This window comes from Rutilus rutilus (assembly GCF_951802725.1).
Source record: "Rutilus rutilus genome assembly, chromosome: 2".
Lineage (NCBI taxonomy): Eukaryota > Metazoa > Chordata > Actinopteri > Cypriniformes > Leuciscidae > Rutilus > Rutilus rutilus.
The window spans coordinates 27227047-27242360 of NC_140210.1; the positions used below are offsets into that span (position 1 = coordinate 27227047).

Below are 15314 nucleotides of genomic sequence, written 5' to 3' on the forward strand. Positions count from 1 at the left end.
TGTGTGTGTGTGTGTGTGTGTGTGTGTGTGTGTGTGTGTGTGTGTGTGTGTGTGTGTGTGTGTGTGTGTGTGTGTGTGTGTGTGTGTGTGTGTGTGTGTGTGTGTGTGTGTGTGTGTGTGATAAACAGCAGCTGGAGTTTCCCACAGATCAAACAGAGAATGAACAATAATGAACAAAGTGCTGAAACCCCATGATGAACTTTATGCCCAATAAAGAGGTGCTTTAATGCTGATATGAAAGTAACTCATCCATCCAATACCAGACCACAACAACTTAAAGATAAACTTCAAACCTTGGTTTACCATAAAAGAGATACCTTCTCAAGCCCTGCAGACCGTTACATTAAATCATCTCCCCTTTAGATCTCATATATACATCACATGTGAGATCATTGTCTATGGTTAATATAGGTCTAAAAGTATCTAGATTCATTTATTCAAAAAAACATCATTCTAATTCATACAGTGACTTGCACCTCACAAATTTTCTATGATGAGAATAAAAAAAATTTTTTTTTTAATTAATTCAATTTAAAGTTTTCTTTAAGATGCATATTAACTAAAGTTTGCCCAACTAGATTTGTAAAATATTTCTTGTTGTTCTTTATCATGGACCCTATTACACGTTCATCTCCCTTATATATATTTTTTTACATTTACAATTATGTTCTTGGTAAATATTAGTGGTTTACAAGAAAGCAATTATTCACTTTGTGACATTCTTAGAAATGATACATCTCATTAAACATTCTACTTCCTACGTTCTGTTTGACTGCATCTAAACAAACACCGCGCACAAAGAAACCCACACAGTGTGCATGTGTAAGGTGATATTGTCCAAACTCTCATCAATACAACTCATCGTCAAGTACACACAGTCTTACGCTTACACAACAGCAGATGGACACACAAACACAACAGCACCATAAAGACATCAACAGTATTTTAAGCCCTTGTTCGCTAACACATTTCTTTTATGATACGCAGCATGCCACAACAAAGCTATCAGCTGTCTGAGCAGCTGCATCGGCGGTTTCCAATAGAGTCACTAAAGCTTTGAGATCTGAACACACACACACACACACACACACAAAGGGTATCTATTTCAACCACACATGTACAACAGCAGACCATAAACTCCACAGCCATATGTAATGATTGATATTAGAGGATTAAAAATATACTGCAGGCTTGAAAGTGTGGCAATCGAAACCTTTTGTGATAATACAAGTGCAGAAAAACAGTCTGGGTGGATTACAGATCTGGTTCTGTGTCACACATTCACACACTCGTCTTTTTTCTGTCCACTAATCCCTCGCTCCGCACTAATACACTGTGGAAGGGCCGAATCAAACCTTGCTGACTGATATAGGCTTGTGTTACGGCTGGATAGGACCTGAAGGTCAAGGGAAGAGAGAGACGTGCCGAGACGTCTGTTTGAGGTTAGTGTGTATGCGTATAAGAAAGAGAGAGAAAACAGCGGGTGAGTGCAAGATAACGGGAATTTTGAAATGAAAGCAATCACACTGGCATCAATTAATTGTCTGCGGATAATTTGCTGTCTAGGGTGCCAGTGCCGCTTGTTCGAGTATTTGTTTTGACTGTAATCCGTGGCCTTTAAAATGTCTCCTATTTGAAGATCAGAGAAAGAGAACACACACTGACACACTCCTCTCACACTGAGCATTCACACGACTTGAACACTGTGACAAGAAAATCTTCAAAGACACAAAGTATTCGCAAAAGGTCTGTCATCTTACTTTCTTGCTTGGTCTTCAACAAATGCACACTATACGCACACACCAGGCCTGCATAAACTCCACTTCACAGAGTTTCTGAGAGAAAGGTCACAATGCAAAGCCAATGAGTCGTGAGACATCACGTCCATTTAAGACTTTCTGGAAGTGCATGTGATTCTACGAAAAGAAATAATTCAGTGAATAAAAAAGAAGACAAGCATTTGTTTTACTATTACGAGCAAAACAAAAACACAGCAAGCCAAATGCCTTTTATGGACATTTAGAATTTCACGTTAGTGAATCAGCCTTTAAACAATGGAAAACATTGTGTTTGTGCGTAAGATAATCTGATTGCTCTGTTTGTTGAGCACTGTGAAGGGCTGCAGTAAATCAACTATTCGTTTTTATGCTGATCCAAGATGCATTTTTGTTTTTTGCTTCCAAACAATTACAGGTAGAATTTAGTCATAAAAGGAAATGCTGGGAGTGATGAATGACTCTGTAAAGCAGACAGACCAAGTCAGCACCTATAGGGCATTTTTTTCTGTCTGCCAGAAAAAGCTCATGGATTAGATGACAGTCAGAGAAGACATCTTTTCAACACAGATAAGCACAGAGGAAGTAATCAGATTTGATGAATTAACAGCAGCATAGCTCCAAAAAAGACGTTGGAAGTTATTGGGAGTCTCACAATATGGGGTGGAGGTGTGGTTTTGTTGTTTAGTCTCTTCTTTCATTTACTCGTGTTGCATTAACAACCTTAAGGAAATGATAACGTACCAGATTCTCTCTCAGATTCCCTTTATCCGGTCATGATGAGTCAAAGTGCCTAACTTTGACTCAGCATGAGTCATTTCTGAATCAAAAACCCACCCTTTGCAATCTATCCAACCCGATCTCATAAGAAAACGGTTTTACGAGGTGGCAATTTCATATGACTTTGAACGATTTAATACAATAACATAATTTAAGCATGAAGGTCCTCCCCTTAACTTAACCATCAGTGAGAAGTAAAAACATACAAATTAGCCACCAATTCACAAAAATGTAAAATAGTTACTAATTTCCACTAGTGTTTTGGTCTATCTCTCAATTCAAACTTCTCAGTTAGATGTTTAGAGGATTCAAGGGACAGAGGTCCAAGAGTTTAGCCCACGCTGTCTGCCCTTGCTATCTGATCTCCATTCAGCTCTGCCAAAATTAAACCATTAGGAGGCCAGACATCGATTAAATAGAGTCATTATACAAAGATAGAAACGTTTAAAATGGCCAAATACCTTCTCGTGTCCTGGCTAAAAGAGAAAATCAGAAGGCAGGACAATGGGCTAATATGTGCATGTGTCGTGATACAAACCACTTTCAAAAAACATTCGTAAATTTGTAGATTAATCCTGAGGCAAAAGGTATTAATACGATTAGAATATAATTCAAAGTGGAGATCAAATGGGAGGGGGAACTGTTAGAGAGCGCCCTTTTAAAACTGCCGCTCTAGGCAATATGAAAAATTAATTAATTTCTGCGGAGAATCAATTTCTATATAGACACCGGCGGAGAGCGAGCGAGCGAGCGCGCGGGCAGGAATCAGAGATTTCCATCTCGTTCCAGTAACTTGTGTCACAAGCGCTTAACATCTCCTCGCCAGTGCCGATGGGTGCCTAAATGCGCTCTTTAATAATCAAACAGCTATGAGCTGGTGTAATACATTTGCTCGTAAGACACCGAGGTTTAGATAAGCAAACCCTTGTTCTTTCAAACAAGGCTCGCGTGGCTCTCGAGCGCACTCGCGCGCAAACGGATCAGTATGCTTGCCATCACTCTAAAGGTCAGACGTCGTAATTTGCTATTAATACTAGGCTACTAAAGGGTTGGTGTTTTTTCAAAGCGCGCGAACTTTGATGGCAACGGTTGCAAAGTATATATGACAGTTAAACAGAGCTTTTTATGACAGTCGTCTGAACTGATAACGACATGGGCTAATAAACGCAGGCCACGTTGTGAGTCACTGAAAATTCATTGGTTTTCACATTTCAAATTTCACTTTTCAAAGCGAAAGACAGTAAACCACGAGTCCGACCTTTAGTGGACCTGACACCACGGGACAACTGGCGATTGACCCGTAAGTTTTTCAGTTTAACTAGTAACAAAACCAGGCTAGTCCAATTAAATATTCATATCATAGACTGATACGATCTCTCTCCCTCTCTCTTTTCCATTTCAGTCTCCAAAAGTGTTTGTTTACACATGATACTTTTTTATAAAGAGACAAAGAGTTACATTCAATATTATTCTGACTGCCTAATTGTTTGTGAATACAGGTGTCCCAGTTCTGGATGGGTGTGTGTCTGTGGTGTGCTGTATGTTCAATGTGATGCATTTCAGTATAAGTAACCTGATATGTGCATGATTATCAAAGGCCAAACTGTTCAAACTGGATCATAAGCAGATAAACATGCTGTGCTCAGCAAAAGAAAAAAAGAGTTTGTGAAAGTAACGTCTGCGCAAGATACTGTACTGATATGAGCTCAATAAAGGCTCATAGTACAAGGTGTGATTTTTTAAATTATTTTTAGTTTAGTGTTACTTTTAGAACTTTTCCTTTGTGTATATTGTACTCTAAAAAACAACTCTTCTTTATTGGCATGATGGTTCCATGGAAACTTTCAAACTTTTCATAGAAGAAAAAGGTTCTTCTATGGCACTGCTGCGAAAAACCCTGTTTGGAACTTTTATTTTTAAGAGTGCAGGACATTCACAACAGTGTGAGAAGGCTAAGTTTACCTTGCATTGGTGCAGTCGTTATACAGGACCTCTAAGTCTTTCCTCGATATAAGTTTGCAGCGATTGACTCCAGGCTGAATCGCGCCCAGTCCACGGAGGATGCGAACCTGCTCCACGTTGCACACCACAGGAGTTATCTCTAGACGTTTGAGTTTCGTGTACACAGTGTGCAGTCCACCGACCAGGTGCTTGAGAAAGAGGTCAAATGCCTGCGGGAGGCAGATGAGTTCGTTGCCGTTGACGGTGAAGGACGCGAGCTTTGCGCCTCGGACCTCGACCATTTTGCACTCGTTGTTTTGAGGAGTGTTTTCCACTGGAGAAGGAGTGGAATACACGGGTTTGTGCGGGAGACTACCGATGGTGATGCCCGGGCTCGCGGAGGAGAGAAGTTCCGATCTGAAGATGCTCTGTCCGGCTGGGGTGACGGACGGCGAGGACGAGAGGGTCGCCGGGCTCGAGGAGTTGACAGCCGCGGCGATCGACATTGGAGGCGCGTGGGACATCGGTGTCGCGGGCAGAAGCGCAGCCGGGGTGGCCATGTTCAACACTAAATACTGTCTTCAAAGTATTCTGGGAAAAGTAATGTCTCACGGAAGAATTAGTAAAACAACAATAAAAACAATTCCGTTCTGATTGAAAAGTAAAATGAGCCTGGCACGGGGGGGGGAAACGAGATACTGTCTGTGCGTCACGACATCGATCAAAGCGTGATAGTGACAGTGGGGAAAAAGTGAAGAGCTGCGCTAGTGGTGCTCGGACGAGTTGAATCTGTCACACTGTGGTCCGGAGGAGGAGCCAAGAAACAAAGAGAGTTTTGGAAGAGACACAGCGCGCACGTGTGTTCCTTTCTTTCAGAGCAGGTAGATCTGAACACAAGGAACTTAAAAAGAACTCTTGTTGTGTTGAGCATGGTTTACAAGGCATCCTTTATCTATTCACAATAAAGATAAACAAACAGAACAGCAGACTACACTGAGTGTTTTTTTTTTTTTTTTTTGCAGTCATTGACAGCTATGCCTCAGTTATGTTATGTAACAAGTGCGGGAATGCTAGTTGTCGCAGTTTATTGATAGTCACAGAGTTTATTATGAAAGGACAGACGTAGTATCATGCAATGAATAATAACAGCACTCCAATAGTTAATGGCGCTTTGTACATGCACACGGGCAAGAGATTAATTCGCCGCGTGAGAAATTCTGATGAAACAATATTGAAAGCAATTTAAATAAAGCTCATTTAAATGTCAATTCTCATGGTTGGGGCTTTACTATAATTGGCTATTTAATTAAAACAATTTTCACGGTCATTAATACAGCCTGAGCGTTGTAGTGCACTGACATATTTTAATTACATGGTATTAACAAAACTGATATGACTTAGAAAGCACGTTGAAAATCTGAATAAGAAATTATTTAAGCAATAATACATCATCCCCATATGGACATTATGAGTATCAGCATATGACTGGTCAGCATTGAGAGAGAATAAAACAACTCCAGTTGCAACAAAGTAAGAGTGGAGAAAACTTATAGAATAATTGGTAACACTTTATTTGACAGTGTCCTTGTTACATATGTTACATGTACTTAACATAGTAATAACAGTATGCATAATTACATGCAACTAACCCTAAGCCAAACCCTAACCCCTATGTAGTTCATTTATATTAATTAGCCTACACTGTAACATAAAATAAAGTGTGACTGAATAATTTCCCAATTATTTGGTACATTGTGAGGTCAGGCATGCACAGAGGCAGGATATAAAGCTTATACTGCCATCTATTGTGAAGGATTTAGGAAGTGAAAAGAATTCAACTGAAATGTCAACAGCTATTTGTTATTTTCAAAAGCATAAAGTGTTCGCTACAGACCGTAGATCCTATGTTTTGTAATGGTTCTCAACATTTACAACCGCTAATCTCAGAACAAACACTTATGGTGTCTCCTGAGTCACAGCGACATTAATCTTAGTTATCATAATACACTCCTCATATGCATCATGATATCCCTATACAGCTGGAAGTCACTTATGTACCCAATTTAAATGACACTTACGGTCTGGCACTGGGTTTTGTGACATTTCACAGTGTAGAACACAGTTCTCCAGTCGAGCAATGGAATGAGACAATAGGAATGCACAATGTTATCTGCCAATATTTTTACAATTATTTTACAATAACATTTTATTGCTACAATAAGACGGGCACTAAACAATTTTATATGTCTATCATTTAAGAGTTCACTTCTGCTTTCTGCTTTCATATCCACTGCAATTTGTCAGACCATCATGAGCTGTTATGTTTTCTAGTGTTATAACCTTGCATATACCAACATTAACTCTAACCATGGCTTTTAAATGAATGGTCACCTCAAGTTTATGCATTTCAGAAGGAATTTAACACTGGTGTTTTCTAGTTACTTTAAAGTAATTGGCAGAAACTGTCTGCATCCCTCAGTTCCACATTCCTTTATTCAATTCACTACAGTGATTACAGCAGTTCCTCATTGACTTCTCTATTAGAGCTGCGGCCAGAGTCCATTCCCTGACCTTCTCTTCATCGATCGGGCACATTTGTCGCTTCTCTTTTATAATGCAAAGAGAACATTTGTTATAATGTACATCCGATGCTTTTTGCGCAATTGCGATCAATACGTTCAACTACAGACAGTACTTAGCGAGATACAACCATGTGTATATCATTTAAAATAGGAGAATACACATGCTTATCGATTCCTCTGAGACGTGTTTAAGTGACGCTGTTCTCTCAATCAATACACCTGCTACATTGATATGCAATGAGAACGTCATCATATGCTCATAAGCCCTCGTGGACGTTCACTTGAATCAAATCTCCCTCTCACATTTGCGTACCTATCCATTCGAATTCATGTTTTACTTCCTCTTATCTCCCATGTCAACCTTAACACCTATGTACAGGACACAGAGTGGGAGGGAGTCAATGCCTCAATTCACACACCAGCAGCCTATTAAGAGCAGCGACATCCATCAGCTAAAGCTGCCACACTTTCAAATGCACTGTGCTGGGATGGTCTCTCCAACAAGCCCTGTAATTTAATTCCCCCTGCCATGCATATACCCTGTATAGCCACGTCCCCTGATGGATTAATCATGCCATTTCCACAAAGGTCCTTCAGAAGAGAGTGGAGTTTGATGCAGCCACTGACGCTTGGTGCCATAACTCAAGCTCTGCCAAAATGCCAGTGTCCTGTTTTCCTGAAGATGGATGTGGTTTTTGGGGAGCTGCTTTGAATGTGTCCTTCGTTAGATTAGAATGTATGGATTTGTTCTCAGCTTCAAGGATAAAGGGGAAAATCTGACTGTGTAAATTTACCACACCGTAAATTCTTCACCTTCAAATGAAAGATTTAAACTGCCTCAAAACATAATTCACAACAAATAACAAGAACGATTATTTTTTTCATATATGTCCAATAACAATAAATGACCAGTATTACAATTCTATAGGCTATCATTTTGTCTAAATTAATTAAAAGTAAAACACTAAAAAACTTAAATCAGTTCTTTTAAATGCTACAAGTAAATTTAGACATTGCAACATTATAATATAGTAAGGAAAATGGATGTTTTTTTAAAGGTTTTTTTTTTAACAGTTTTATTCAAATTTTAGTGTTAACAAGTAATCTACAATAAGTGATGATTCTCAACCAGGGGGCCTCAGCTAACATCAAGGAGGCCGCAGGATGACTTAAAAGTAATTAATACATTATTATTAATATTAAAATATTAGAATAATCTAACTCTAATCTAAATTAAAATGCTAAAAAAAAAAAAACATAAAATCAAAATGTGAACTAAAATCATATTTCTTTTTATTTTCCCATAACTATTGTTTTGTGGAATACAGGACATCAGTTTACAAAATTAATCATGGATGATTAATTTAATATATTAAAATAATAAGTAGTCATTTTGTGTGTGTGTGTGTGTGTGTGTGTGTGTGTGTGTGTGTGTGTGTGTGTGTGTGTGTGTGGCAAAAGTTTGATAACCACTTATCTAAATTATATTTAAAAATAGGGGAAAAGAGCATGTACAATTAAGTATGAAATATCAACCTATACCATTACCAAGCAATAAATAGAAAAATCATATTTTAGAAAATCTTATTTGTTATTTATTTTGTTTTAAAAATAGAGTTATTTATTATTATTATTATTATTACTATTTTTTGTTTTACAATTATTTTATTTCTTGCTTTCTAACAAACTTTTTATTATTATTTTTCTTTCTTCTTCTTCTTCTTCTTCTTCTTCTTTTATTTTATTTTTACATTTATTTATTGCTTGGAAGAAATATAAAATTGTGGAGCTGGATCACACTAATCTTGTTTTATTTCATTTACACAATTATTGAAGTTACCAAACTTTTCCATCAATAACTGGCTACAAGAGAACAATTTCATTTCCTCTTAAACAGATCCCTGTCTGATGAATTGTCATGCTTGCGTTATAAATTACTTCACATAGCCATACATCTACTGAAGCATGCATCCATTAAATCAATCAAAGACTATCGTGTGACCTGACCTTCCTTCCTTACTGTGGGCGTAACCTGCCATTTGATACATTCAGTCTTCTCTGAGACCTTGTTGTGAACCGTGGCTATGAAAGGCTATGAAAATGAACCTCCCAATTTTATTTAGGTATGCTAAAGAGATGCCCACCTCACATTGGAATTCACAGCTTCTTCTAGAACATCACTTCCATGATCAAAGTGAGGGAGGGGAAATATCACTAGAGTGCCAGTCATGGAGATGAGATAGAGCAGAAAAATGCCTGACAGCACTCCTCTGTCAGCGCTTTAACACTTTTTTTTTCTGTTTTCTAACAAGATTTTTTTTTTTTTTTTTTTTGTTACAGACAAAATTAATCGTGGGGATGTGAGATGCCTGATTTACATTCATTAAAAGTCATCTCCAGAAGTCAAGTTCAGTTCCAATCAAATTTGGGTAATTATGCAGAACAAGATATTCCCCTAAGAGCTGAAAACTCAACTTTTTTTAACATGTCACTCTAAATGAACAAGTTTAATTTTATCAAATATATACGTGAGGGAAAGCTGAATAGGTTACCCCCCCAAAAAAACGTTCCCTGATTGTCAGACATAATCTTAATAGTCACCAAGCACCTAAAAGTTAGGTTAACCTTCTTTTCTCTTATATATCCTGCCACTCAGCTTCACAAGAGGGGTCATTTGAGCAATAACACGTCAGAGTGATATTTTTCTGAAAAAGTGCTGCGTGCTATTTGATAACTTATTTTCATGCATATTTAGACTAACAGCATGGCACGTATAACATTAGCTTCGTCCAAAATTGCATAATGAGGAATAATATATAATATAAATGTAACCAAAAGAAGAGGGGTCATTCAGCTGTTTCTATATAGTATAATTGTAGTATTAGCATGTTGTCTTTGACATGGGGCTTACATCAGTTGCGTAAGTTGTGTCCTTTCATTGCCATTCACAACTCCTTTCCTGTGGCCTCATAAAATAGTAATGTGTTTATCAGGTGTACACTTCGGAATCTCAGCAAAAAATTGTTTTAATTTTAAAACTGATTTCACGTAGTCTACTGTTTTTCACGTACTAAACATGTTTTATTATATACAGTGCTATGCATAAGTTTAGACACCCATGCTAAAGTTGACTAAAAAGAGGAATAAAAAATCATCTTTTGGAAATTGAACTTAATGCCTTAATTTAAAAAATTAGGAAAAATCCAACCTTTAAGGACACCAATTTTCTTTGTGAATGAATAATGTATCGTAAATAAATAAATGTTCTTCCTTACACATCATCACATAGCATTCACCATACCTAGAGATTGGCATGGTTTTATTTCAGTTAGCCTAATAGCTAGTTTGATTTGCATTGAGAGATGATCTTATGGAAAGTACCCCATGCCAATCTCTAGGTATGGTGAAGGCTATGTGATGATGTGGGGCTATTTTAATTCCAAAGGCCAAGGGAACTTTATCAGGATGCATAGTATCCTAAACAAAAAATAAAAAAAAATACTTAAAAATAAAAATCTGCCTGCCTCTATGGGAATTTAACATAGGGGTGTCCAAACTTATGCACCCTGTATTTTAAGGAAGAACATTTATTTATTTACGATACATTATTCATTCACAAAGAAAATTGGTGTCCTTAAAGGTTGGATTTTTCCTAATTTTTTAAATTAAGGCATTAAGTTCAATTTCCAAAAGATGATTTTTTATTCCTCTTTTTAGTCAACTTTAGCATGGGTGTCTAAACTTATGCATAGCACTGTATATAGCCTTTATTGCAAAAAAAAAAAAAAAAAAAAAAAAAAAAATTTGAACAATGCCTAAGCTGGTTTGTTTGGCTTAACTGGTTTAAACTGGTCTGCAGGCTTGGTTAAGATCTTCAGTTGATCTAGCTGGTCCCCTAACCTGTACAGCTAAAAAGGTCCAAAAACCCTCTAAAACAAAGCCACTGTAGAATCAACTGTATATCTCAAAACAACACAGTACTGGTGTTTCGTTCCTAAATGAATCCGTTTTTTATGAACAAATAATGTAAGTTGAGTGAAAGACTTACTGACTCACTCATAACGACAATGCCTTGTTGCCACCTACTGGTGCAACAAAAGGGTTCCTGATATGTGTTTTGTTTAGTTTTGTTGTTGTTGTTGTTGTTGTTGTTGTTGAAAACTCTCTATACAATTCTTCATGAACATGACTGGTCAATCCCTGGCCAATCAACACTCCTCATAGCAGACTTAATACTTCAGAATAGATCAGCAATTGTGAATTACTACAAGTCTCCCTCCCTTATTATTTTAGTATTAATAATGCCTTTTACAAAAATGTTGCCTCAAAGCAATTGGACACTAAATGTGTACGGTGAATGATTTCACCAAGTACAACATGTTCCTGTATCAACATCTTTGTTAATCCTGGAACAACTTTCTAATCAACCAATCAGATTTGAGGGACACATTTACAGTTTATGTCAAGTTAGGCTTAGAAACCAGGGATAGGTGCTTCTATATCAGTGTTATTCACCCTTTTCCCTCTGATACAGGGATAACTTATGGATATTGGTTAGGTCTAAATTTTAGGACAGAAATGTTGTTCACTCTAAAAAATGTTGAGTTGTTTCAACTCATGTTTGGGTCAAAAATGGACAAACCCAATCCAACTCAACCAAACACAATTAATTTTTTTAACACAATGGTTGGGTTTGTCCATATCTGACCCAAACATGGGTTGAAACAACCCAGCATGTTTCTGTTGATCCAGGAACATGTCTTACTTGGCAAAATGACAGTGACCAAATGGGTACACGTATACCATCAGCATTTTATTAGCTTCAACCTTCGCTGTTATTAGAAAAATATATATTTTGAGTTCGGAATGCTGAACTTTAGAACTCAGATTTGTCCTGTGATTTTTTTATTCTTCTATTTTATGAGGTTTATCTTCTCTTTGCCGTCCATTCCAGAGGTCTTTAACCTGTTTTGAGAAAGAACGCTTCCTTTAAAATGCATGTAACTGAACTTTTCCACCAACAACTTCTGTGACCTCAAAGGCAGTGTGATTTTTTATCCTTTCCTCCTGAGGCGGAGAGAGGGCGAGGGTTATTCATTCGTGCTTAGCTGTGAGTTGAGTTTGATGGATAAGCCTCATAAGCATTGATGCTAACACTCAGGTGCACACTCTCTTTCTCTCTCGCTCTGGTTCTTCACAGATCATAGAGCATCCTTTTCCTTACACTCACTCTCTCTCCAACACACATTCTGCCTCTTAGACCCCCTGCTGGGTTCACTTTCTACAACATCCATCAAACCTAAACAAGAGGGGTCATTCAGCTGGCAAATAACCTTCACTCAACTACAGCAGTGAGCAAGCTGTGGGTAAAACACTCGCTGCTAGTTCGGGCTAGTGGAGCTGAGTTAGGCCTTGGGAAGAAGTTTCTCTTATGTGGTGATGCTGGACAAGCTTCTGTTGTTGAAATACAATTAAGAGACATAAACAGCATTGATCTCTAATACATGTTTTCATACACAACATTAATGAAACAGCAAAAAGGCACAAGGTAATTTGAAAGAAAATCAAACCATTGTTCATATAACAGTCTCATTCTGTTTTGTTCTGTTTTGGTTTCGTTTTCATTCTGGGGTCCGTTCTTTGCACAAGGATTACTCAGTTATCTGGATTTTACTGTTGACAAGTTCCTTATCTGTTGAAACGACCTACCTGTTTGGTCTTATTATCCTACGCACCTATCACTTGCAGGTGTGCGATGGAGTTTGTTCACTAACTGTTGACAATTTGACATGATCCAGGATTGTTAGGTACTCCATCATCGTGGAGTTGCTGTCATAGCAACAGGTCCATAAGATCAAACCTGCTCGGGAACAGGCCTTTTTCGTGTAAACAGGATTAGACTGCAGCTTTTTAAGCGGAGGTGATACTTAAAGTCTGTCCCAGCCACTGCCACTTTCTTATACCTTATTGAACCAGGAACAATAATAATTTAAAATAATAATAATAATTTTAAAACTATTTTGAAAACTAATATTAATGTTATTTTGTCTATCATAATATAGACACAGTTTTTCTCGCTGAGAGATTTATTCATAAGGGAATAATTGCTTAATAATTTTATTGGAGTCTTACGCACATGATGTACAGTTAGTCTATGCTTTGCATTAATTTGAACGGTGACAGCTATCATGGGAGTGGCTTGATGCAGCGCAGGAGATGCATATAACTGTAAAGACATGTCTGCTGTGCCATTAGAAAAATGTTTTGACCCATAAGAAACTTTGGTAACACTTTACAATAAGGTTCATTAGTTAACATTAGTTAATGTATTAACTAACATGAACTAACCATGAGCAATTTGTTACTGTATTTGTTAATCTTTGTTAATGTTAGTTAATAAAAAATAAAGCTGTTCGTTGTTTATTCATGTTAGTTCACAGTGCATTAACTAATGTTTTAATAAAGTATTAGTAAATGTTGAAATTAACATTAAGAAAGATCCACTGGGATAGTGACTGAAAGTTGTAGGCTCTTTGTGAGCCTCCATGCAAGCTGTCCTTGGCGTGGAACGTAGTTAGGTCTCCTCTAGATTTAGAAAGTCGTCTTACTCAGGCCTCAGTTCCTAGAGCTCGGCTAGGCAGTAGGGTAGTATACCGGGTTGTTAGGCTCTCTGGGAGACTTTCTGAATACTGACCTTAAGTGTGGAGTGTTCCTTCTCTCCTTATGAGAGTCATTGTATTGTCGCTTCGCGAGCCAGAAGGCTGAGCTTAGTTTTTTTTAGCTTTCTCTGTATTGCTCTCTCTGGAGCTATCCTGTTAAGGCCTCCGTTCTTGAGAAGCTCTGGTGTATGATTATTTCTGGTGCACCTTAGGGATGAGGAGGCTTATAGCCTTTATAACTTAGCCATGTAGCTTTATAAAAGCTAACTCAAGCTGTCCACTTTAAGGTAAATACAGTGTAACAATTTTACATCATAAATACATTCCATATTAAATTTGAAATGATTAATTCTCAAAAATAAAATGAAATTCATTCATTTGAAATGATTCATTCTCCTCCTTGAACTGTCACCTTATCGTGGTGGAGGGGTTTGAGTACCTGAATGATCATAGGAGCTATGTTGTCCGGGGCTATATGCCCCTGGTAGGGTCTCCCAAGGTAAACAGGTCCTAGGTGACAGGTCAGACTAAGAGCGGTTCAGAACCCCTTATGAAGAAAGAAAAATCAAGGACCGAGACGTCACCCGGCACGGCGCAGCTGGGGCCCACATGGGCGGCGACAGTGACACCTGGAGGGGCGTGATTGGGAGGAACGGCCCCCCTGATCTGAACCCGAGCGGTGTTCTGTTATTGGTGCTAGTCACAGCTTGTCTATAACGAACACCAAGTTCAAGCATAAGGCTGTCCATCAGTGAACGTGGCACCAGGACACCCTAGACCAGAATCGACTTTGTAGTCATTTAATCCGACCTGTCTTGGATACTCAGGTGAAGAGAAGGGCGGAGCTGTCAACTGATCACCACCTGGTGGTGAGTTGGATCCGATAGCGGGGGAGGAAGCTGGACAGACTTGGCAGACCCAAACGTACTGTGAGGGTCTGTTGGGAACATTTGAAAGAGTCCCCTGTCAGAGAGATCTTCAACTCCCACCTCCAGTGGAGCTTCGACCGGATCCCGAGGGAGTCTGGAGATATTGAGTCCGAGTGGACCATGTTCTCCACCTCCATTGTCAACGTGGCCGTTCTGAGCTGTGGCCATAAGGTCTCCGGTGCCTATCGAGGGGACAATCCCTGAACCCGGTGATGGACACCGGAAGTAAGGGATGCCGTCAAGCTGAAGAAGGAGTCCTATCAGGCCTGGCTGGCTTGTGGGACTCCTGAGGCAGCTGACGGGTACCGGCAGGCCAAGCGGACTGCAGCCCGGGTAGTTGTGGAGGAAAAAAATCGGGCCTGGGAGGAGTTCGGTGAGGCCATGGAGAAGGACTATCGGTTGGCTTCGAAGAGATTCTGGCAAACCGTCCGGCGGCTCAGGAGAGGGAAGCAGTGCCCTATCAACACTGTTTACAGTGGAGGTGGGCAGCTGTTGACCTCAACTGGGGATATCATTGGACGGTGGAAGGAATACTTCGAGGATCTCCTCAATCCCACCGACACGTCTTTCATTGAGGAAGCAGAGGCCGAGGGCTCGTAGGTGGACTCGTCCATCACCCAAACTGAAGTCACCAAGGTAGTTAAGAAA

At 38.8% G+C, this 15314-nt stretch overlaps 1 protein-coding gene across 2 annotated transcripts in view; it reads right to left on the bottom strand.

The window, feature by feature from the left end:
• dachc (dachshund c) overlaps window positions 1-5696 on the bottom strand; it is a 60681-nt gene extending 54985 nt beyond the window's left edge. For both annotated transcript variants that reach the window (XM_084396172.1, XM_084396171.1), the window contains exon 1: window positions 4518-5696. In XM_084396172.1, coding sequence (XP_084252298.1) covers window positions 4518-5056 — 539 coding nt within the window. In that variant the 5' untranslated portion in view covers window positions 5057-5696. The remainder of the gene's footprint in view (window positions 1-4517) is intronic.
• Between the last annotated feature and the right edge of the window lie 9618 nt (window positions 5697-15314).